The sequence below is a fragment of the Gracilinanus agilis genome, chromosome 4 (assembly GCF_016433145.1).
Source record: "Gracilinanus agilis isolate LMUSP501 chromosome 4, AgileGrace, whole genome shotgun sequence".
In the NCBI taxonomy this organism is placed as follows: Eukaryota; Metazoa; Chordata; class Mammalia; order Didelphimorphia; family Didelphidae; genus Gracilinanus; species Gracilinanus agilis.
In genome coordinates this window covers 266,812,451-266,838,818 of record NC_058133.1, presented here as the reverse complement: position 1 = coordinate 266,838,818, position 26,368 = coordinate 266,812,451, and the positions used below count along the sequence as shown (strand labels likewise).

At 36.8% G+C, this 26,368-nt stretch overlaps 1 protein-coding gene across 1 annotated transcript in view; it reads right to left on the bottom strand.

Moving 5' to 3' along the window:
• The window catches only part of ZFAND3 (zinc finger AN1-type containing 3), a 333,357-nt gene that overhangs the window by 26,143 nt on the left and 280,846 nt on the right, over positions 1-26,368 (bottom strand). Inside the window, exon 5 of the mRNA XM_044674376.1 lies at positions 7,519-7,686. Coding sequence (XP_044530311.1) covers positions 7,519-7,686 — 168 coding nt within the window. The remainder of the gene's footprint in view (positions 1-7,518; positions 7,687-26,368) is intronic.

Genomic DNA, 26,368 nt, shown 5'->3' with positions numbered 1-26,368 from the left:
ACAAATCTTAACATTAATTTTCAAATATTTTGAGTTCTGAATTTTCTCCTTTCCTCTTCCTGAGATGGTAACCAATTTGATATAGGTTATACATGGTATATTAACTTTTTTAACTTTCATATCTTCTAGGAATAGTTGAGGGTTGATTATAAACTCTGGCCACAGAGTTCATAGCAATCTACTATATATTCTTTAAAGAAGTCCAACAAAGCCCTATTATTGAAAAGATCTTTGCTGGGCCACTTATAGTTATTAATTTTTCTACCCTAGTCACTGGACCTTGATTTTCTTATTTGTAAAATAAGGGGGTTACAATAGATAAATGGTCAAAAGAAATGAAAAGGAAGAAATTCAAGCTATAGTGACCAAATGAAAAAAATTATCTAAATCAATAGTAATTGGAGAAATACAAATTAAAGCAACTTTCAGGTTCTATTTCATGAAAGATTAAAATGACAAATACTAGTGGAGCTGTCAATTGGTTCAGCTACTCTGTCTGGAAAGCAACTTTGAATTATGCTCCCAAAGTTAACCTTTGTTTCAGATACCACTCACTACTAGGCCTATAACCCTAAAGAAGTCAAGCACCTTTATACACAAAAATATGTTTAGTAGCTCTTTTCATAGAAGTCTCAAATCGGAAACTTAGGAAAGTCATAGAGAAGAAAAAAATAGGTGATATAAAGCCACATCAATAAAAATTTATTTAAAAAAAAAATGGTGGGGGTAGTGGTGGTTTGGATCTAATTTAGGCCTTTAAGGGGCCTCTTAGTGATCATATTCTGTGATTTTATTCTATTACAAGGAGAGTCTTTAACGCATAATTTATGGAATGAGGGAAGTAAAACGATCTATTCCAGTAAACTCTAAGGGACCACCCATGTTTCTTTACTTTCCATTAATTTGACAATACTAAGCATTATCTTTCAAAAAAGTGGGCCATCACTGAGCGAGCTTAGAAATAATCTGTTGTAAAACCTTGCAATAATACTATCTTCCAAAATCCTATTTAACAAAATATTTCTAGTCTCCAGATGATGAATATAAAAAACAAATGAGGGCTCTACTTCAGTAGTCAAATTAGGCTTCTAAGATAAGTAACACATATGTCAAATTTTACTGGGTTATGAATGTATTATCATGCAAAACATATTTGTATATTGTTCCTTGTAAGAGAATTAAGTGTCTTAAAAAAATACTGCAAAGAGCTAAGCAAATATGAAATTTCATAACGAGAGACAAATGGTCCATTTGTCTATGCACAAAATGGTGCTCTTTGAAAGGGGGTTTTCATTTAACTTTCCTTTAGGGTTATGGGATAGGCAATTCAAATTTCTGTGACCCATTCAAACCTCTATTATCAATAGAAATCTGGGTCCAAATGAAATCATCATCTGGAGACTAGAAATATTTTGTTAAATAAGGATTTGAAATCATCCTACTACAGAGTTTGAGGTTGAGTGAATATGTTGCAAACTGACAGAATGAACAAGAATGGTCCTGTTAGTACAAAGGTAGTAAAAAGCTTCTAATTCTGAAAGAAAAGAGAGAAGCATACCTTTTAAGTAACTGCCCAATAAAAAAAGTAATAATTTGTATGTTCCCTCTATGTTGTTGTTTTAAAATTGATTCTGTGTGGGGCAGCTGGGTAGCTCAGTGGAGTGAGAGTCAGGCCTAGAGACAGGAGGTCCTAGGTTCAAACCCGGCCTCAGCCACATCCCAGCTGTGTGACCCTGGGCAAGTCACTTGACCCCCATTGCCCACCCTTACCAATCTTCCACCTATGAGACAATACACCGAAGTACAAGGGTTTAAAAAAAAAATTGATTCTGTGGTTTAGGGATGCAGTACATTGAGATTAAAAAAGTCCTGCTAGGGGGCAGCTGGGTAGCTCAGTGGATTGAGTGCCAGGCCTAGAGACGGGAGGTCCTAGGTTCAAATTTGACCTCAGACACTTCCCAGCTGTGTGATCCTGGGCACTTGACCCCCATTGCCTACCTTTACCACTCTTCTGCCTTGGAGCCAATACACGGTATTGACTCCAAGACGGAAGGTAAGGGTTTAAATTAAAAAAAAAAAAAAAAAAAAAAGTCCTGCTATCATGCCAGCCAAGATCTGGAAAATTGATAGTGACCCCAATTCCTTTCCAGAATTAAAGGGTCCCTAGTTCAGCATCTGCATAGAATTACAGGTGGTTTTGGTGACAATGGCTAAACTATGGCACAATATACTCAAGAGTGTTTTTGCATTATTCAATTTGTTTTCTGATTGGAAAATAAATTAAATAAGCAAATTTCATCCCCCCCCCCCCCAGACAGAGAAGGGAAATTGTGGAGATTTTATGCAACATAAGAGATCACATCTCAGCCTTACCACATACCTTATCTAATTGGCAGCTGGAGTGATTTCATAGGAAATGGGTGTTACTTTGGTATTGTTGGTTTAAAGGTTACCCAGTTATACAGGGAGGCAGACAATGAGAATTCATCTTAAAATTTCACCTACTCAGTGAAGCCTGTAGAGTGTCTTTGCAATTAACAATTCCTATCACCTCTCTCAGTTCCCTGTGTGAGAAGGCTGAGAACTCATCTTACAAATTGCTCTTTTGAAGATCAAAGGGAAGTTGAATGTGTCTGTGTGTGCTCTCGATGAGATTGTAATTTAATGGAATTTTTAGAGAAGGCTTGGCTGGCAGTGTTTGGATGACAGCCCTAGGGCGGAGGATTCAGGGGAGCTTGGGCCATTCTTCCCTTTGGAGCATTTTCCCTGCCTTTAATTGGCACCTCATTAGAAATTAATGAAAATGACATCCTCTGTTCTTCCTGCTCTAGGCACAGAATGCTACAAAAAGGCCCATCACAATTCATAACACATTCAATTTATATAGCAATGGCTCTTAAGCATTATTTATGAGATGTGAATTTCTTGTCAGCAGTTAATAACCTGTAGAGAGTGGAAAGGGATTGGAAGAAAAAGATTGTGAACGCATAAAAAAGATTTTCTATGTTGGAAAAATGTTTTGTTTGAGTTTAAACCAATTTCTTGAGTTTCCTCTTTCAGTAGTAAATGATTGCATTTTCTCCCAAACCTTCCAGAACAGCTAAGTGAATCTCTGCAACACTAACACTATCAATAAATTGAGTTTCACAATAATGGTACTCCTTAGTAATAATCCCAAGAGTTAAATAATTGTCCAAGACTGTCCAATATTTTCCTAAGAGGATATTGGCTTCTTTTCAGAAAAGTCAAGTTATGCTGTGGAACTGGGAGATTTTCTGGTGCTGGTGGTGGTCCCAACTAATGTCTTAACTTTTTCTAAGCCATCTCATACTTGAAGACTTCACTTTGCCCTAACTCACTTGCTTTTGGTGGAAAAGTCAAATTCTTCAGAGGCCAAGAGGCTGGTGGGCTGGTGTTCCTGTCCTTCACAAACAACCTGTTTGGATTTGTGGAAAATACGGATTTTAAAATGTTTTGATATGACAGCGCTAGGAATTCAAATTCCCAGTGTGACAGGGTGATGAGTCACACAAGAATGTTAATAGAGACAGCCAATCTTACATCTGAAAGGACATAGTGTCATCTAATATGTACTCCAGATACTCTCTCTGGGGTGGTTTTTTAAAGTTACCAACGTAAACTGGGAAATATAGCTACAGCACGGCCAGAATACTTGGAGCTAAAATGTGAATTCTTGTTTGCCTGAGAATGGCATTGAGAGTGGGTGGTATTAACCCCTGCCAGAAGCAAGATAGCACACTTGATTGAACCAATTGCTTGATCCACTACAGCAAATCCTGTTTAAAATTAAGGATTCAGTTATTATTGAGATGGAAATACAGGCACATGAAGTAAAGAAAAAAATCCTCTAACACGGGAGCTCTCAAGGAACACACTCATGGCAATGGGCAAAACAAGCTGGAGGTGGCTTAAAAAATAGTTGGAAACAGGTATGGTGATAATACAAGGAATGACTGTGATGTAATTACCTCGAGGAGCTAACTGGGCTGCTTATGGAATCTCCTTTGTGAAAACTAAGGCGCAGAGTCAGGGGCCAGGTTTTTGGAAAAACTGCCACAAGATGCCGCCCATTAGGGCTTCAATGGTTGGATGCAGACCTGTCTCAGGATCCTGAAACCAAGAGTAAACATCTAAACCTGAATAAATGTTGCTATGGCACAGGTGTGGGGACACAAGTGACCTAGGAATCAAACTAGAAAGTAGTGTTTTAACAGTGGAAAGAGTGCTACACTCAAGTCACCAGTCTTTAGTTTAAATCCCTACCTTGCCATCTATTATCCATGTTACCCTTAACCTCTCTGGGCCTATTTTCCTTATTGATGACAAAAGGAGATAGGATTAGATATCTTCTAAGTACTCTCAGAGCAGTATATCTATGATCAATAAATTAACATTTAGTTGCTAATGTGCTCTAGGCATTGCATTAAGCAATTGAAACACAGAGACTAAAGTGAAGGAGGCTTACAGTTTAGTGGAGGAGAGAAAATTTACATATATACATGAACATAAACTATCAACGTAAACTATTTTGGGGGAAGGAATACACTAGTAACTGTGGGATCCCATCTCTATATATAGGCCTGGATTTTTGACTAAGTAACCTATCTTTAATTCCTTCATCCTTTATAGCAATTCAATTGTAAAACAAAGAAGTTAAAGACATTTAGTTTTTCTTGTTTTCTCAATGTGGGGAGGAAGGGGCAAAGAATAGGAGAAAAGGCAGATCCTTTGAAAATAAAATTTAACTTAAAAATAAAAAATATAAACTTAAATATGAACTAAATAATTCTCAAGTGCCTCCTTTAAACATGGGGACCCTGCTATTTCACTGGTATAGGAAACTTCCTGGTGAGGAAATTCTCTTTACCAATACCAGCAGTTGGCTTGTCACCCCTTCACTTGATACATGAATCTTTTTAGGCAGGGGCTTTTGTAACTTTAGATTCTTTTTATATAGCTCCACACATACAAGCATGAAGTTAACTAATTTGTTTTCTTAGAATGAGAATTTTGTTCAAGATGGTGTATGGAAGCATGATGGGCAATCCAGTAGGAACTGGTGTTTTCCCTCCCTTGATAAGTTTCTATGAAGAGGTTGGGATCTATTCCTTTTTCATAGTCTTTACCTGGAAAAACCAGTCAAGCTTTCAGTCAGAATAGCTGCCCATATAACTTAACAATCTAAAAAGTAATTCTACCTTCCCTATCATTAGCAATGACTGGCAATCTCACGAATAAACATTAAATGCAGAAAGACAATCCAATCATTTAGTCATTTCTGCATTTTAAAACAATGCTATGAGTTGAACTGTCATCACTTTAATTCTTTGGAAGTTTATACTAACAGGCCCTTTCTGCTGAAGGCTAGCTAAAGGATCATTACCACCACACTTTTCATGTAGAAGGAGAAGGAAAAGCCTAAAACTGATTTTCTCAGAGAATAGGTGTGAGGCTTTTAATAGCCAGGGCCGGGACAGCCTCATTTCTTGTAGTTATGGCCTGGATAGCAGAAGTTTTAAAAGCAAAAAATAAAACTAAAGTCTGAGAAATATGCTGGCCTAAAATAATGTAGCTAGCAAATTTCTTCCCTTATGTGACATGATATATGTAGCCAGAGGGAGAGGAATGGATCTAAGTTTTATACTGCTGTAGTTAGGCATAAAGTTTCTCATACATTCACTTGCAGCAGTAATAGGGAGTTGGCATTATATACTAGAGAACACAAAACAAACTAAAAAAAAAAAAGAATTATCTAAAAAATATTTCTTGGGAAAGCTAGGTAGCACAGTGGATAGAGTACCAGTTCTGGAGTTGAGAAGACATGGGTTCAAATCTGCCCTTCCCAGCTTTGTGACCCCAGGGCAAGTCACTTAACCCTAATTGCCATATCCTTTTGCCGTAGAATTGATACTAAGAAAAGGAGGTTAAGAATTTATTATTTTATTATTTTTTAAAGCCCTTATCTTCCACCTTAGAATCAATACTATGTATTGGTTCCAAGGCAGAAGACTATGGTTAGGTGTGATTTGCCCAGTGTCACACAGCTAGGAAGTGTCTGAGGCCAAATTTGAACCCAGGACCTCTCATCTCTAGGCTTGGCTCTCAATCCATTGAGCTACTCAGCTGCCCCAGGAGGTAAGAATTTAAGGAGAAAAAAAAAAAAAATTCTGAAGTGGTAGGCAAGAAACTCCAAATTATGATTGAAAGATACTAATATTTCTTTTTTTTTTTTCTTTTTTTTAAACCCTTAACTTCTGTGTATTGACTTATAGGTGGAAGAGTGGTAAGGGTAGGCAATGGGGGTCAAGTGACTTGCCCAGGGTCACACAGCTGGGAAGTGTCTGAGGCCGGATCTGAACCTAGGACCTCCCGTCTCTAGGCCCGGCTCTCAATCCACTGAGCTACCCAGCTGCCCCGATACTAATATTTCTAATCAAACTTTTTTATAAAAGTAATTTGGGAAAGAAATTATCTTTTTAAATTAATCATCCTGGCCCTAACAACAAGTTTACTTTGTTATGTATGTATATATCAAAGACAGCATTCATTCAAATGTTTTGGCTTGTTTCTAAAATGAGAAAACTCAAGACTTGATTTCCACCCCCTACTGGCAGTGGGAAGAAAACCTGGTAGTACCCAAAAAAAGGTGAAAAGTTGAGAGTAGTAATCAATAGTTAAGTACCACAAATTTAAAGTCACTTGTATTCTCCTAAGTTGAGGAAGATGAAACCATGAATTTTAAAAACAAAACTCCAAACACTTCTAAGGCAATCTTGCAGATAAATACAAGAAAACCTACCAGCCCACTAAAATTTTAATTAACCCCTGAATGAATATATCTGCCCACTGCTTTCACTTTTTTGATGGTCACTGCAGAGGCACAAACTAAAAAGGTACAGTGGTTGCCTGAAGAAAAGAACTATACATTATAGAAGTCACATTTCTTGTTTTATTAAAGATTTTCAAGCAGGGTCTTTTTTTTAAAGGCCTAATCTAGTTTCTATCAAGCTTTGGCTCCATTTTTTTTAAAACAGGGATGTGACAAGTCTGAGTCATTATTTAAGATGTAGTCATTTTGGGAGCTAGGGTGAATATGTGACCAAGATGGTATTCATGTTAACTAATAAGAAATCAACAAAAAAAAATTCCTATTAGAAAAAGTCTGCCTGGGAGCTCTGTATTCTATGTGAAGTGATCAGACCTTTAGAGGGGAAAACAAACTACTATTTGAGTTTTTATAGGCCAAGCTGGAGGTCCTGCAGGATGTGCCTGCACCTGGGAGGCTCAGTGGCCCCATTCTTTAGACAAGATGATGGGATTGAGAGGGAAGTGTGTTTGGAAGGCTTGAACTGACAGTACAAGGATGATGCCTTGGCTCTTACTTTTTTGGAACATTTCTCTTCCAAGATCTGTCTGTTTAGTCCCAAGTGGGTTAACAGTGCTCACCTCTAAGAAAACCTCAGCTCCCACCACACAATGAAGGAAAAGGACACTCACCACAGCGACAGGATCCCAGCTCTTGTTGGACCAGCTCGAGTTTCGTCTGGCACTGGAAGCAGCGGCGCCGACTCTTTTGTTTAGAACGGCTGGCTTCCTCAGGTCGCTCATTGCTGTCCAGTAGCCGTGGCCGCTTCACTGGGGAAGCCTCACTCTCAGATTGTGAATCTGCTCAGGACACAGATATGAAGATGATGTTAACCCCTGGGCCAGAGAAATGGGTAAAGAAATTAAGGCACTGTTTGGGTTCTATCCCAGCTGTATTCAGAACTCAATGGGCAGGTTTTCTAGGCTTCAGGGTTATAAAAGATGGTGGGGGAGGAGGTGGGAGGAAGGCAAATAGTTTCAAGGTAAAAAAGCTACAAGTTTGTTATTATTTAATCAGGTCTCTATGAAAAACTTGAAAGCTGAAAAACATCAAAAAGTGGCCACTTGTTCCCACCTCACACCTAGAACACTCAGTGCGTGCTATTCATTTGGCACTAAGAGTCTAGTAATTAAGTCTTTTCCTATGTCAAAAAGTTTAGTCTTGCAGGACTACATCTTACACAATTCTGCACATCTCAAAGCCCTAGCATAGTGTCTTGCTTGGTGCCTATGAGCCACTGCTGGCATTCCAGAAATATTTAATCAGTGATGATACCACTGATAGCTCACACATATCTACTGTGTTCGGGTTTACAAAGTGCTTTGCTTACACAACTCTGGAGGTAAGGTCAATAATATAAGTATTATTATTATTATTATTATTAATAATATTATTATTATTACACAGGTGAAGATATGAAGGCTCAAGAAGTAAAATGACTTGCCACAGTTGTAATTTGAATCCAAGTCTTTTAACTCCAACTCTTTTCCAACCAGTACAGGAAGGTAATACAATGGATATAGTGCTGGTGTCCAGAAGACTCATTTTCTCTAGTTCAAATCTGGCCCCAGACATTTACTAGCTCTGTGACACTAGGTAAATCACTTCACCGTATTTGCCTCAGTATTTTCTCAATTATAAAATGAGCTGGAGAAGGAAATGGCAAACCATTCCAGTCTTTGCCAAGAAAATCCCAAATGGGGTCACTATGAGCCAAACACAATTGATCAACATTTTTTGAATACTCAACGTACTTCTATCCATGTTAAAAAATTCGAAATCAGATTTTTTCCATTTCCAAGTATCTATGCAAATGTTTCTGTACTTCGTATTAATAATACCTTGTAGTAATTAGAGATATTCCTGTAGCAGAAATGCTTTGCTGCAACTGAAATCAGCAAATATTTTAAAGAGAGGAATGAAGGAAGGTTTGTTTGTTTTATGCTTGAAAGTCAAAGTCTACCTTGGAAGAGGAGACACAAAAGTGACACTAGTACCAGGAGTAGTAGCTGCTGATGAACTAACACTGTAGTGCTGACAACAAGAGTATAAAGGAACTGTTTTTTAGCCTTAAATAAATTAAAATTAAAAAAAAAAGGTCATGACTCACGCAAGTTCTAAATACCAACATATCACCTAAGCAAAGGTGTTATGATTTGGCAAATTACCACAAACATAGCAAGTATCCCTACTTATTAATAAGTCAATGTTGCCTCTGCCTGTATAAAATGGAGAATAATTCTGGTTATAAGAACTTTCCCCCTGAGAATTCCTCATCTGTCCATCTCAAGGGCTCTTTTAAAGCAAGTCATCTGCATTAAGTATTTTCTTACATGAGGGTAGTTTAACACCTGTTTTTCCTCTGCACTTTTTTTGAGTAAACTCAAAATTACCCTTATATTTCATGAGCTTTCTGCCAGACTCACCATATTGACTATAGAGCACTGTGTTAGCTCTCAGGTCCTGATGTATCTCTGCATGGACAGAGGACACACCACTTTCTTGGCAATCACAAACTATTTTTTATCTCATTTAGTTCCTCCAATAATATATGACATTACCCTCTCCCCTAATACTAAACAATAAACAAGGCCTCTAAAGAAAACAATTGAAAGCAAATTTAGTCTACTTCTTAACTCATGAAGGAAGCTGTCCAGAACACAAGTAAGGATGCCCTGCTGTTAGTATGGTGGCCAAGGCAGACATTTTACAAGCATTTTACTTGTTCCTCTCTTCCTTCCTCTATGAGGACAACAATTTAAATGTGAATGATTACAGAGCAGTTAGCCAAACAGAATTCACCATGTATACCCAGAATTGTTCTTCAAGGGGCATTTTCCCCTCACAAACCAGCAATAGTGCCATTTGTATTAATAACCTTATTTAGATATGTTTTCTTAAAAAAAAAAAAGGCTAAATTATGGAAGAAACAGTGGAAAAAAATGTGTTTTGAAATAAAGAACTAAATCTGGAGCACACTACAAGTATTTCCCATTGTGGGTTGGGGCAGAATGAGATGGGGGGAGGGGAACACAGGAGGGAAGAAAACGGAGAAAAAAGACAAAGGAAAAGAATGGAGCCCTTCAAATATGGCCTATAAATGCTGTTGCTTTGAGGCTAACACAATGCTAATATGCAAAGCATTTGAAAAGTGGGGTGGGGTAGGCCAGTTCAGACTAGAAGCCTCTTTAGTCATAATATTAGACATCACAAATTTAAGGGAATCTCTGATATTTCTGAATATATTTCACATTTCAGATTAGAAGTTTATTTTCAAAACCAGTGGTTCCATAAAAAGCAGTTCCTGTGAGCAAACACCTGAGGTGCTTTAGTGCAAGTTCACTGTTTTTAGTGCATATGCAATCACAGAATGAGTAAGATAACAATTTTTAGAAAGAGTTTTACAGTACTTTGTATTCATCAGACCATATTTTGGAGTATGGATGGCATTGAATATATATATAAAAGAGGCTCTGGCAACCAGAATGGGAACCATGCCATTTGAGGAATGGTTGAAGGAAATGAGAATATTTAGCCTAGATAAGAGTTGATTTCTCAACAGGATAGTTAGCTTTTTGACGGATATGTGAAGAGGAGGTTTGTGTTTCTAGTGACTTAAACTAGATGGCCATGGAGGGTCCTTGAAACTCCAGGATTATTTACTACAACCCCCCCACCCATTTAAACAACAACAAAAAAAACCTTCTACATAAGGAAAACATTTGAATGATATGAAACAGAAATGATTTTATTGTAAGTAATACTTTTGTGATTTAACATTCACACTTTGAAATTACTTGCTCCTCTAGCATTAAGCTGCAACTTGGTGAGATTCCCCACAAGTCATTGGGCTAGTCTAATCTGGTTGCTTTTGTACTCTTCCTTGCCTAGCAGGCCCCTTACCTAATAAGCATACTAGAAATAAGACAAGATGGTTGTCAGCATAATTTTTTCATTTTTAGTTCATGAGAAGCACAAAGACTATTGAATACTGAATACCCACTGTTAGTATGTTGTATGCAGGTAACTCGGCACCAAATGTACCCAAATGTGGGCTTCCAACACTACTAACAGGTTTCTAGCTATACTAATTGCCCTCTAAAGGGGCCCTAAACCCGGTCCTTTCCCTCAGTCCTGATGATTATAGTGCTAAGCCTGAAACTATATAAGGTGGTGTCCAAGTGCATGAAAAGTAGATGTTGAAAATTCTGACAAAAAATAATGTGTCACTAATTACAGTTCATACTTTGTTCAATCAGGGGAATGCTCTCTTATTAAGGCTTTATCAAATTGGTATTTCACATGCTAAATTTGAGAAACTTTTTTTTTTGGCAGAGAGGTGAGGCAAGATGTCTATCCAGGAAAACTTTTACTTAGTTGGCTTTTTATTGGAACTGAGCTAAAACCTTCTAATGCCTCCTACTTCAATACTGCAAATAACAAGAGAAAAGGATTTACACTGACTTTGTAAAAACATACTTCACATTATCATTACGTATCATATTGTATCATTCACATATTATTAAAGGTGATGATAGACAACTTTTCAGAAAAGTAAACCATTCTTTGGCATTTTCTCAACTTAGTGTTTTAATTAGAAGTTAATGAAATAAATAGTGGTCTACTTGATAATTATGCTTGCAAAAGAAATTCATCTCCTCTGCTAATTATTTAATGACACTATATGCCATGGGGCAGGATGCTTAAATAAGAGAAACAGATGTCCAATACAGGGAACTTCTAACTATAATAGTGGGCTAAATAATTCAACCATTCAATTATAAGTTTTATGCCAATTAGAAAATGACTAAAAGATTTTCCATCTTCCATTTTAGACCAAAAAATAACCCATCCATCTTCAACAAACTCACAAAATTGGATAAGGAATCATTTTCCTTTATCAGACTGGACAAATTAGAGGGCTTTGAATTTTTGCTCACAAATGCTATCCTGAAGTTACTATTGAAGCACCGTCAATTACATGAACAACAAAATGGTGTATACATATGTGTGAGAGTGGGGCATGGATACCTACTTAATAGGTGAACCTGCAGCAGTAAAACACATATGGAAAGAAGTATAGAGAAAAGAAGGTGAACTGTAATCCCTCCTACACAGCTTTGCCTGTTGGAAGAAACAAGGTCCTTCTGAGCATGCTCTAGCAACAGTCTTGCAGAAAGAGGCTAAAAAAAAAAATCTTCCCAAACCAGGAATTATCAGAGCTTTCTTAATTAAGGACCTTCACAGAGGTTTAACATAGCAAATTCCCTAACATGCCCTTTTGTAGATAACATCATTTGGCCAGAATAAACATTTAAAGGCAGAAGGACTAGTTCCCCATCAATGAAATCATCTACTTGCAAAGTTGTCCTGCTCCTATACAAAAGTAAGTTGATCTTAGTACTTGTCTCTCTCCATTTCCCTGACTAATGCTTAATTGAATGGGAATGACAATGTCAAATCTTTATCAAAAGAAAGAAAAAATGAGCAAAAACAATAGTATGATTGAGAATAAAATCTTGTGTTAATGTAATTAAGAGAATAATAGTTTTGACCAATTTACGATTATCCCCAACACCCAGTCACCCCCATATCCTGAATGCAATTTCTCTACAACTAGTAATAGACAAATATAGTAATTTTAAAAGATGTATTCTCCTCAGGAGATTTTTCTAATTATAGTTTTTCAGCCAAACTCAGAGAAAAGTGTGAAGGTTCATGATTTGGAAACAGTTTAACTAAAAACCCTATGTGAAGACAACAGTTACTGCCTTAAAATTCTATTTTGTCTTTAAAAGAAATTCACATTTGTTCCTTGCTGTCACTGTTCTTGTCTTTATTACTCATGTTTTCCCTCCCAAATTCCCAAATAAATTGTGTCAGGCCTGTCAGAATTGAATCCCAATCTCTCTTAATCTCTTGTCATTGCTGGAGTTGGCAGCCTGCACACACCTGGGGCTGCTAACCAATGCTATGGCCTGCTTGACATCTCAGGTGGGCTGTTAGCCTCTGTATAAGTCAGCATTCACAATGCAGAAAAATGAATGTGGGAAGCCAAATGGCAACAAAGGAAAGAAAGTCCTCCTCCCTACCCTTCCCCCTGCTTCTCTCATCTTACTTCTAAGAAAGAAAGATGAATCTGTTTAATCTCAGGCTCAATGACAGCTTTTGAGGCGCTCAATCAGTTTTTTTAGAACCTATCACAGTCTCTTGACAGATTGACATTTATGATCCCAACTGCCTGTGCAAACATCAGTAAGAGCAATAATTAATGAACCTTCACACATCACTGCTGTCTCTCCTCAGACCATTTAAAAGAAGCTTAAGCTGTTAAAACCTCTGTCCATGAAGAAAACGACACTCACTTGAAAAAACTGATAAAGGAGACTTCAAAAATTCTGTTTTATAGACATTTTCTTTCTGTTCTGTCTCCCCATGCTTGCTTGGTTTACAAAATATATGCAGGGATTAGATTCATGGCCTTTCTGGCATTTTACACTCTGTTATGAAAGTCTTTAGGGAAGAAAATACCCTAATTATTCATTTTTTACTTTTCATTTTGTCAAATACGACCCCCCCCCCAACCCCAATGTCTCCCTACTGATTCCAAATGAACACATTTCAATTTAGGAATATTATGTTTGTAACTGCCATCATATAGATAAGGAAAAGAATTTCTAAGACTTTGGAATGGGAGAAATCTGAAGCATTCTCTTTTCATTAAACAGATGATATGGTGATAGGTTTGGATTCAAATATTGGCAATTGGACCTAAGATGCCATGTCCTAGATCACAACTATTTTAAAGGTCAGTTGTTCTCAAATTGCTAGGCAGTGTTACTTTAAACATTAATCTCCCAACCCCTCCACAAAGGAAGGGGGGAGGGGGAGAGAGAAGAAAGAAGGGCATTGTATTTTTCTGGATCTCTCTTGCTAATAAATATATTTGAGTAGTGTGTTTCCCAGGGAGTTTGAAAGTGTCTTTCTGCTGAAACCACAACACTGAGATAATAGCTTCTAACTCTTGCTGCCTGCTAAGCCCTACAATCTGTTCCTCTTTTGCTGGGGTCAGAAAACATTAGATGGGATACCTGTGGTGCTTCTCAATTCCTCTTAATTAGCAAGAGATAGGCAGTGATTCTGCTGTCTTGGGGATACTCCTGGACAGCTGGGATATATGGTGTCCTACTCAATGTAATCAAAGGACAGAAGTTTTCTGATGCCTCATGTATCATCCTCCTACCATCCATTGTATTTTGTGTCTGCAGGACACAGAGGTCGGTTCTTTAAGGACATTGACTCATTTTTTTTTTGGTAGTAAGACAGTTTAATGACACAACGATTTCTGCTCTTCAGAATATGATACCCACATTCCCCTCTTACTCCAGGGTAGGCATGAAGTTTGAAGGCTACTTTGGTGGTTATGGCTTGACATCAGAACAAGGATTATGACTTTACCAAAAGATCAAAACCAGGAGAAGCCAATGAGCTGGGGGAGAGTAGAGAAGAGCACCTCAATAAAACATAATCAAGAGCTAAGGTATCAGACAAAGGCTGGAAGGGACCAGGAATATCAAACATATTTCATGTATATCTTCTGCCACATTCTGTACCAGGAACGATACTGACTAATGCTATCATGATACTTGAGGTTGAATGTGTTTAAGTTTCTATCCCAAAGGCAGAAGAAGGGAAAGACATTCTATTATTTAAAGTGCCTTTCCTGCAGCAGAGTTGAGGCTGGTTTAATGAACATAGGGGTCCATTTCCTCCCTTATCTCTCCTGCCTCAAAATAATAAATGTATCTAGACAGATGTTGGGAATCGAGAAAAGCCACTTACTTCTTCTATCATACAATATCTTGCAGTTTACTAGTCTTCCCATTGAGGGAAATGACTAAAATGCCACACACAAGCCTATAAAACTTTAATTGTTAAAGGACCTTGATTTCACAGGGATCTTCCAATACAGAAGCTCCCTATACTTCTACAGGTTGACCTTTCCTTTCTTGCTTTAAGATGCAGTCATGCAGGGCATTCAGAAGCTGAGTGAATTTACCCATGGGGCTTGAAATAAATTCATCCTGGACCTCTTTGTACTATTCCATTTTATTTCTCTTTATTGTTATCAGGTATCAGGATATAAAGTACTACTACTATCCTAGGATCCTCATTTTTTCCCATTCCAATTCCTTCACTTAACTCTCTTAAAAACTCATCTACTCACTGCTAAACTCATGTCAATGCACATGCTTAACAGTCTTTTTTTATTCCTAGGAGCTCTTCTTTTCCTCCTTTTTAACCCCCTCTTATTTTGAGTCTTCCCGATATCATCATCTCAGGAAAATCTCTTAGATAAAAAAAGCAAAAGTCAAGGAAACTTTGAATAGCAGATACAGTCATAACCCCTTGATATGTACCTATGGTATGCATGTGCCCAATATGCCTTTTTGTTCCTAGGGGAACAAATTTCTCACAAGATAGAATAGCATCTAACCTATGGATGGCATGAATAGTGTAGTAGAAAGAGCACCAGAATTGGACTCAAAAGATCAAGGTCCAAATCCACATTCTGCTACTTGTTGTCTTTGTGATGTTTTACTGTGAGACTCAATTACAATGGAGAGGGATGTATGTATGTATGTATGTATGTATGTATGTATGTATGTATGTGTTAGTCAGAAAGCATACAACTAGATGAGATCTCTAGGGTCAAATCAAATGAGATGTAAAGTGTTTTGAGAACTTTCAAAGTACCATATAACTCAACTCCAATGACTGTGACAAATGTTTATAACTCATGCTTAACATCCTTTCCTTTTTTCAGGTCAGAACTCCTACCTCAGTCATCAAGAGGACTTACCAATTATTGTTTACCTACCATATTCTGTTCAAGGGATCTTACCAATGTATATATTTTCTTTCTATTGCTTAAAAATATAAAGGTACCTAGGTTAACACTGGCTAATTGTTGCCCTAGGCTGGTTAGTACCACATAGATAAAGCTAGTAAATGTATCTTTTATAACTAGACAGGAGAAAAATTTTTCACCAGTAGTGAAATAAAGTAAATAAATAAAAACACTATTAAAAAAAAGCTTTTGTACATTTTAAAACAACATAGCTAAAATAATAATTATACAGACCAGGGAAAAAAAAGTCCATTAAACATCTGATGACAAGCAGTGTGGTATACAATAGGAAGAGGTCATGTTCAGTAATACCTGCCCTGCCTATGACACATGGCTGATTGACTTCAAGCAAGTTACTTAACCTTTCTTGTCAGTTCCTAAAGAACTCTCTAAAACGTTAAGTTGGAGAACAGTTGTCAGTCTACGTTGGAGGAGGAACTTTTCTCACTAGGAATTAGGCTACATCATGAAATACCCAAATCTCTATAATAGCCTAGTACCCCAAAATTAGATAATTGATATAAAATAAAAGATTTAAATTAGCTCCTCAGTAGACAAGTTGTCAAAGGAGGCAGTTTTCACAAGGAAAAACAACAACCATTAAGTTTTTTGTTGTTGGAACTGTGAACAGATGCAACTATTTTGGAGAGCAATCTGAAATTATGCTCAAAGAGTTATATGTACCTATCCTTTGACCCAGCAATACCAGTATTAGGCTTATTTCCCAAGGTGATTAAGGAAAAAGGAAAAGAAACTATATGTTCTAAAATATTTATAGCAGCTTTTTTTTGTGATGGCAAAGAACTGGAAACTGAAGGGATGTCTATCAATTGGACAATTGCTGAATAAGTTGTGGTATATGATTGTAACAGAATATTATTGAGTCATAAGCAATGACAAGATGATCACAAAAAAGCCTGGGAAGATATATATGAAGTGATACAAAGTAAAGTGATAAAAGTATGCGGAAACAAATTAAGTATATAAAAAGGGTTCTGTGTTGGAAATGAATTTTGAAGGTACTGAGGGGATACTCAGAGAAAGATATTGAAAACCTGCAAAAATCATGGCTAATATTATAATTAAAAAGGTGATTAGTAGTAACTATTAAAAGAATCTTTAATTCCAAATACCAAAGTTATTTGAAAGAAAAAAAAGAAAGTTCTACAAAATTCCTCCTGTATATAAATATGGTCTTGATATATAAACTTAGGAGAATAAAAAGAGAGAAAACTAGAGTCCAAATATTCCTAATGTAAAAAAAAACCTTAAATAAAATTTTAACAAGAAGACTACAAATGACATATCACAAAGATTATACACTATGACTAGGTCGGTTTTATATGAGATTTGTAAAAATGGTTCAATATTGGGAAAGGTAAACATAACTGTCCATATTAATTACAACAAAAATTATATAATTACACGAACAGATATTAAAAATTTTTGACAAGATAGAACAATCATTCATGTTGAAAACACTAGAAAACATAGAAATAAATGGATATTTTTTTTAAGATTACAAGTAAAGTTTCTCTAAAACCAGGCAGGAGTCAGTTTCCTGTAACATAATTAAACTAGAGGTCTTTCCAATAGGATTGGGGTAAAGCAAGGATGTCCATCATCACCATTACTATTAGATATATTGCTATAAATGCTAGCTTTAGTGATAAGATAAGAAGGAAATGAGAGGGAAAGCAAAGTCTAAGAGTAAACAAAATTAACACACTTAGAAATTATCACAGATGACATGAAGTTTACTTAAGAGTATCATATAAAGGGGCAGCAGCTGGGTAGCTCAGTGGATTGAGAGTCAGGCCTGGAGACAGGAGGTCCTAGGTTCAAATCCGACCTCAGACACTTCCAAGCTGTGTGAACCATGGGCAAGTCACCTGACTCCCATTGCCTACCCTTACCACTCTTCCACCTAGGAGCCAATACACAGAAGTTAAGGGTTTAAAAATAAAAAAAGAGTATTATATAGATCAACTAAAAATTAAACTGAAATAATTAACTTTGACAAAATTAAATTATAGAAAATATTCAGAATATTATCAACAGTACTATTGTGCTCTAAGGAATGATGAAGGGGATAGTTTTCCAGGAACTGGAAATGTTCCAGGAACAGCAGGAAGCCGTCAAAGCCGTTGAGGTTTAGCACAGCTCATCACCAGCTCTGAAAACCAGCACAGCAGGTGTCAGAAGGATGAATGTTCCACTCAGTTTCCCCTATGTGACTTTTTTCTCACTAAAATTCCCTCTTAGTGAAATTATTGTAATCAGTACCCTTACTCAGCCCCAGGAAAACACAGAAAAACAATACAAGCTAATGGCAAGGCCATCCACAGACATACCACAAACCCCTAAATAAACCCCACACTTATATGCTATTAATACAGAAACTTCCACTGAAGTCACTTCACAACAAACCAGCATATAGTGAGTTAATGTTTTAGTGAGTTAAGATTTTAAAACTCTAACTCAGATTCCCATACATAGGTGCCTGCAAAAAAAACAGGTCAGAACAGTCTCCAAAGTTTCCCCCCTCCCAGACCCAATTTGGTACAGTACTTTAACATAAAAGAACAATGAATGAAATATGGAGAAACTGTCTCCCATGATTCCTTATCCAATTTTGTGAGTTTGTTGAAGATGGATGGGGGTGGGTGGGTGTGGGGAGAGAGGAAGGCGAGGTGGGAAGAATACAGGACCAATTTGTTTGCTTAATGTTACCTGTTTATAATAAGGGTAACTAAGTAGTGTAGTGAATTTGTAGGAAGGAAAATATTTCCATCCCATGCTGTGCCCTAACGGTGGGTGTTGCAGAGTAATGTCATATCTAATGGCCCTGGAGAAGGAAATAGAAACTAAACCAATACCTTTGCGAAATGAGGTCACAAAGAGATATGACTGAACAACAAAATTTTATACTAGGGGTTTTGTTTTTATTTTTCAATGCTGGGGTGGGAGAAAGGTATGAGAATAGTAGATTTTAATGGAAAAAAGTTAATTTAAATGAACTCATATGTCTACTTACCCATTTGGATAAAAATTTTACTATGGCACACCTATATTAGATCATCCAGGTTAAACACTTTATAAATCTTAAAGCACTACATGCTAGTTATTGCTGGCTATAAAACATAGTATATCACACATCTTTTTTACAGTCTGAAACTGACTGAAAAGGTAAATGCATGCAAATACAAAATATTACTATTCTTAATGCTTTTTGACTATTACAAAAGCATTTCATATGGTAATGTAAAATGCTGTCTTAAACATGCTTTCTCAATAAAGTAGTTCTTGTGAACATGTAAAAAAATCATATAATTATCTCTGAGACCAACAGAGGTTATTTTATATACAAGACTACTGCTTTTCCAAGCTTCCTTTAAGTCCCAACTAAAATCCTATCTTATACAGGAAGCCTTTTCTGACCCCACTCAATTTCTCTCTCCTGTTTCCTATTTATCCTATATAAAGCTTGCTTGCACATATTTGCCTGTTTCTCCTCCATTAGACCAAGTTCTTTTGCCTCTTATGTATTCTTACTGCTTAGCACAATGTCTAACATAGCAGTGTTTATTGACTGACTCTTGATGACTAATGTCAAGTGAGGCTAAATTAGCTCTTTTTGCTAGAGATATGTTTATCACTGCCATAGAGAAAAGTTCCATAAATAATCCAAATGGAAGGCTCACTAGAGATGGCAAAGTTCTACCGATGTTCCACTTTTTGGATGATATTGCACCAAATCTTAGCAGAATTTCCCAAGTGAAAGCTATGATTATGCAAAAGAATTTGTTTTAATCATCCATACAAGAAAATTAAGTGGATGAAGAATGTCTATTGTCTGGACCATGTAGATAATTGAGAAAAACTGTTCCATTAAGTGTCTTGGACAGATACTGCAGACAATGAACCAGATTCAGAGCTGAATTACAGTTTGTGATAGATTCACAAAAATAGCTGAGTATTACCTTCCCTGTTGATGTATTTTTTCTTGCCTACCATGTATTTTCCTATTCTTGGGCTTTGAAACATTTTATATTGCTCTAAAACATGTATTTAAGAACTGTGAAGCCGAAAAATACCAAATTCTCCTAAAGTTTCATTTATTCCAAATCAGACACAATTAAAAAATACTCTTATCTTTGTAAACTGATCAGGATAGGGCAGAGCTAAGAGCCTCATCTTTGCTATCAACCTCATAAAAAGTCAATCTAAGGAGTTGGGAATGAAAAATACGATGAGGCACTGTATGATCAGATCACTGATCAACTACTAATGGATTTATATGAAAAAAAACTATAGGTATGGTCAATATCTATGACTTGTTAATGCCAAAGCAATGGCAATCAAATTGAATAAATGGAGCAACCAACCTTCAGAAGTAAATGGACAGTAAAAAAAAAACAACCCAAAACAAACAAAACAACTAATTAAAGAGCCACACATACCCCTTTTATTGCTATTAAGTTAATGGATTGGATCAGCTTCCTTCTTAAATATGTCTGTCCTGGCTGACTGAAGAGCATGAGATCTGAAGGTTATGTTCCTTTTTCTACATGACATCTTTTCCTCAGTATCTTTCCTTTTTATTTATTACTTAGGTATTTTGGAGTTTAACAACAATTGGCAATGCATTGATTCTTAAAAATATTATATAACATTGGTATAGAGAGCAAGGTAGAGATATAAAACAGAAACAAGGTGAAAGAGTTAAAAAGAACTGGACCTCGAAAGTTACCAAAGAGATCATAAAAAGGGGGCAAGGGCCTACTTTACAAAGATATTTATAGCAGCTCTTTTTGTGGTAGCAAAGAGTTGAAAATTGATGGGAATCAATTGGGAAATGGCTAAACAAATTGTGGTGTATGTTGGTGATGAAATATGATTGTGCTATAAGAAATGATGAGCAGGATGATGTCAGAAAAAGAGGGTAAGATTTACATGAACTGAAACTGAAAGAATAAACAGAACCCAGAGAACACTGTACACAGTAACAGCAATATTTTATGATGATCAACTGTGAAAGACTTAGCTACTCTCAGCAATACAAAGATCCAGGGCAATTCTGAAGGACTTTATGACAAGGAATGCTCTCTACTTCTAGAGAAAGAACTGATGGAGTCAGATGTAGATCAAAGCACAGGATTTTTCACATTAATTTATTTGTGGTTTCATTTTGGGGTTTTGGTTTTATATGAGTATTCTCTTACAAAATGACCAATATGAAATTATGTTTTGCATGATATAGTACATGCAAAATCCAGATCAAACTGCTTACCAACTCTGAGAGGGGGAGGGAAGGGAAGGGAAAGAGGGAGGCAATTTGGATCTTACAATTTTGGGAAAGGTATGCAGGAAATTGTTATTACATGTAATTGGAAAAATAAAATATCTTTGAATTTAAAAAACTGTATAGCTAAGTCTCTTAATTTGCTATTTCAACTAACAAATCACCAACGGAACTATAAGGTATAAAGACTTTTCTAGTACAAAAGAAATTGTGTCCAGCCCAGATTCTGTCAGAATCTCCTATCTGGAACAACTAAAAATTCCCTTCCCTAAAGGAACATACACAAGAGTAATAAAGTTTCATGAAATACTTACATATCCAGTTCTATTTTCATTTATGCTGTGAATAAGGAGATGGTCGATAACATTATCAGGTTTCTCATGTTCCTCATTTAGACTTTAAAGTGCCCTAAGGGGAAGGGGGCAGTCTTCTCTTTCTGGCATTAGAATTTTATATCTTAACTGCAGCTGTAACATATTAAGCAGCATACAGGTAGCCCAAAATGTTTGATGATGATTACCAGATTCTAACTAAGCCAATATTCTTCCAGAAATTTTCTGAATGAATGACTTATATAAAAATGAACTTCACCAATGATACCTCTTTTCTACTAAACACATTTCTAAGTATGGATAGTACTTTGGAGATTCATTCAGACAATATCGATGGTTAAAGAACTTTAAAAAAAGATATGGGGGGGTTTGGGGGGGGGGAGAAGGAGGATAGGTTTAATGCTGGTCATCTTAAAACAATATCTGGGGCAAAAAGCACACTGAGAAACACTTTCTGATCTGCCCAGGGGTTCACTATATCTAGAATTTTGTCCTGTGCCATGACGGGACTGTTCCCTTCATGGAGAGTTTCCATGGTATAAATCTAAGCCATTTTAGGTTTCTTATGAAAAGAAATCAAAATGAAATGTATAACCGCCCCTTCCTAAAAAAACAAAACAAAATACGAAAACCCACACTCTCTTCTGCAAACCATCTCACCCCTGTATGGCTTAATCACCCTCCCAGTGGGTGTTTCTAAATCTTTGAATTGCTTTGTCTTTATGACTTATAATGCAAGCTTCTAGGGTAGGGGCAGAATCTTCTATGTTTAGTACTCTGCTGGTATACAACACAACAAAATAATAATAATAATAATGAATCTTTATAACAGGTGACAAGTTGCTAATGATGGTAATCTTGCAATGAGATATTGTCACCCTGTGGGCTGCTCTATCAGCTTAATGTAAGGGAAAAATATGTTTAAGCTGTTATATTTTGATAAAAAAAATCAGTTTGAATGCATATCTGAGTAGATGCTAAAATTAAATGGCTGATTTGTTTTAAAACTATTTTTGTTTCTAATTTAACTGTAGCTAAATTCAGTTCCCCTCTCTACCTACCATTTAGTTTTCTTCCATAATGCAGCTTTTAAACTCCAATCCTCATTACTCTTAGTGTACACATATATCCTAAACCTAGCAGTTACAATTAAAAAAAAAAAATTTTTTTTTTGGGGGGGGTGGTGGTGAAATCTGGACCTGTGAACTCATTGATGTTATTCCTGGAGTAGAAACTATGTCCACTGATAAGATTAGTAATCATCTATAACTTAATATCTTAAGAGGTTCAGTGACTTAACCGTCAAACAAAAGGTGTAAGTCAGAGGAAGGATTTAAACTTTTGTTTTCCTTTTTTTTCTTCCCTCTCCAAAGTAGATTTCTACTAAATATTTAATCACTTCTCTTAAAATTCTATACCCTAGTTCTACAGATTTGATGCAATGCCAATGGAAAATCTGAAAGAGCTCTTGTAAAATAGGAGAAAACCTATGAAAGCCAATGAAATTTCATTTCCTCAACATTTGTTAAGTACCTAATTATGCACAAGGCCACCCACACTGAACATCACTCCTCCTTTCTTCAATCAAGGATCCAGCCAAAAGAGCTTTGCTTCTATGACTCTCATGCCTCTCAGGCTCCTATGTCTGTTTCTCTGCCCCTACTATTTTCTCATATAGGGAATGCCTTCCTTCCTCATCAACACTTCGACAAAGTCCAATACCATTTTCCACATGATATCTTTCTTCCCCTACCCCTCAACTGCTCTTAGACTTTCACCATGTAAACTCTGAAATATATACTTGACTTGTTTTGTGTTAAGAGTATAAGCACCATGCAAGAAGGGATTCTTTCATTTTTTATTTGTATTCTCAGAGCCTGGTATACAATAAGCACTTAATGATTCTGTTGTGAGGAAGATTTGATTAGGTATTGATTAACTATTGATTAGGAAGTACCTAGCAGGAAGGAGCTGGAGCTGGGAATTCCAGGTTGGAATGAAGGAGGAGGAAGTGTGTCTGTGCCCTGAGTGTGGAATCCATTAGTGGTGGGCAAAACTGTTGCCAGCCTGGGAGACTTCAGAGCAAAGGACATCCTGCTTCCTGATTTCCCCTGGGATCCTGTGTGGTGTGGCATCTAAGAAAAGGGCAAGATCTACAGAGCCAAGAGAAGAGGTGAAGTTTGAGTACTGGAGGACAGTGCTTCAAGCAAAAACCCTTACTACTTGGTTCCTGAGACAACTTTAACTCCTGGCATCCAGAGATCATCAGTGGATAGCAGTGAGAATCCCAAAGCCACAAAGCTCTAGCTGCACTCAAGCCTGGCAGGTTCCAGGTTTGAGGCAGAAACCCAGAGACTCCATTTATAGCTCCTTGGGCCCTGTTAGTTTAGATCACTTAGATAAGAGTAGAATAAGTCCTCCCATTGCCCTGTGGTTTTATCCTTTAGATTTTAAGCATAGAAATCTTTTCCCACCTTTTAGTCTAACATAATTAAAGCTGTTAAGTCCCTTTACCTTGTTAGCCTGTCACTATACTCTGGTCTAGTGGAAGCTGAATGGCAGTTAAGATCAACTGCCATTCTTGTGGAAATCCAGTAAACTCTGGTCTCTTCACCCTGGTCCAGTCTCTTATAAATCCTAGAGTGTGTTCCAACAAACCACTTAGTTTATTGTAATATCCCTGGTGACCCCATTACCTCACTTATAATTTCCTAAAATTCCTAGCTAATTGGGATATTAGATCTATGACATAATGTAAATGATTATTTTCAAGATACTTCCAGCAGTTATGTAGTACAGCAGACAGTGTTGGGCCTGGGAGTCAAAAAAAAAACAGCTCTACTCCAGACACTTACTGGCTGTGTGAACCTAGGCAAGCCATTTTACTTCTGTATGCCTCGTTTCCTCAACTGTAAAATGGGGAAAATTATAGCATTTATCTTCTTTTTTCAGGGTTGCTTTAAGATTCTTATTTGGTGGAGCAGCTAGGTGCCTCAGTGGATAGAATACTGGAATTGGGAGGATCTTGGATCAAATTTGGCCTCAGGTACTTCCTAGCTGTGTGACTTGGGCAATTCACTTAATCCCAATTGCTTAGCCCTTATGGCTCTTCTGCCTTGGAACTGATCCTTAGTATTGATTCTAAAGAAAGAAGGTATGGGTTTTTAATTTAAGGAAAAAAAAAGAATTATCATCAAATAAGGTAAAATTTCTAATGCATCCTTAGCAGAGTAGCAAATGCATGCACTGAGCTATACTTTATGACGTTGTGTATTTCTCCTACCATATGGTCTCCATCTACCTTGCTGGATTCTCTTGAAGAGCAGAGGAAGAGCATTGTTATGAGAATATATTAATCACACGTTTTCTGTTAACATTCTTTTTTATACTGAGCAATTCTTTGTTGGTAATATGCTGCAACTTACTCAACTAATTAATAAACATTTATTAAGTGCTGACTATGTGGCCAGGGCACAGTGCCATCATGCACATGCACTTCTTCATTATCCTTGGCATGACTCAACTTTTAATTTTGTTTACTCCTTTATTCCTCCTCTTTAGCCTCTGTCCCTATCTGCAAATAAAATTTAACCTCCATGGGGCAGCTAGGTGGACATGTTCTAGTTGTGTGAACCTGGACAAGTCACTTTATCCCAACAGACTGGTTCTTCTGCATTGGAAGTGATAGTACTGATTCTAAGACAGTAGGGAAGGATTTCAAAAAAAGGAAAAAGTAAGCCATTGATGACGGGCTGTCTTTCTTTTTGTTCCTGTTTGTAATCCTAATGCTTGGACAGCGCCTGGTACATGCTTCTTATTGTGGCATTCTGTTGTTCAAAGTCATATACCACACCACTACTACAAAAACACTGCACAATTCCCAAAGACAAACCAGATAGCCTGCTTGGGCCCAAGTTCTCTCATAACTTAATAGAAATCTTTCTTGTTTCTGACATACAAGGGGAATACAATAGTGGAGAATAGCCTTTAAAGAAGAGTTTCACATTACCAAATCTTTTATAGTCAAAGAAAAGCACATTAGGATCATATATTTTCTATACCTTTTAGTCAACTGTAACTATAAAGATAGAATCCAGCAAAAAAATTAAGTCCATTTTCCAAGAATCACCTCTTCTCGCCCCACATCCCTTGAATGCTGTTCCCCCATTATCTTTTCCTTCATTCTAGATTCTACAGAATCCTGAATACAAAGACCAAATCTGCTTTCTATACCCTTGATTTAATTTTCTCTAACAGATTAGCCCTATTATCCTGTCTCTAACATATAATCTCTATCTACTGGTTCCTTCCCAATCCAGAAGCATGTTAAGTCTCCCCACTCCCTCCCTTCCTTAAAAAAACAACAATCTCAATAGACGCCCATCAGCTAGCTACTGTCCTATATCCTTTCTTCATCTCAACTAAACTTTGAAAAAGAATTCCACAATCCGTCTCTACTTCCTCTGACTCTCTTCCAAATAACTGTCAAATCTAATGGCCAATTCTTGATCCTCATCTTCTTGACCTTTCTATAATATCTGACAGGATGATGACATCATCCTCTTGAATATCTACTCCTCTTTGGTTATTCTCCTAATTGAGTGTGACTCCTCAAATCTTTTGCTGGATCTTTTCATATCCACTAACTGGTTCTTAAAAGTGTTGGACACTCCTCTCTGTTCTCTCTAGACTCTTTCACCTGACCTAATTCGTTTCTTTGGACTAAATTATAATCTCTATTCAGAGATTTCTAGACCCACTTATTCAGCTGTTGTCTCTCTTTTAAGTTGTAGTCATGTATCACTTGCTGAGTATCTTAACTTGTCCAAAACAGAACATTTTCCCCTCCAAAACACTCCTTTTGTGAACTTCTCCATTACTGTCAAGGGCACCACTATTCTTCCATTTACCCGAGCTTACAATCTCAGTTTCAT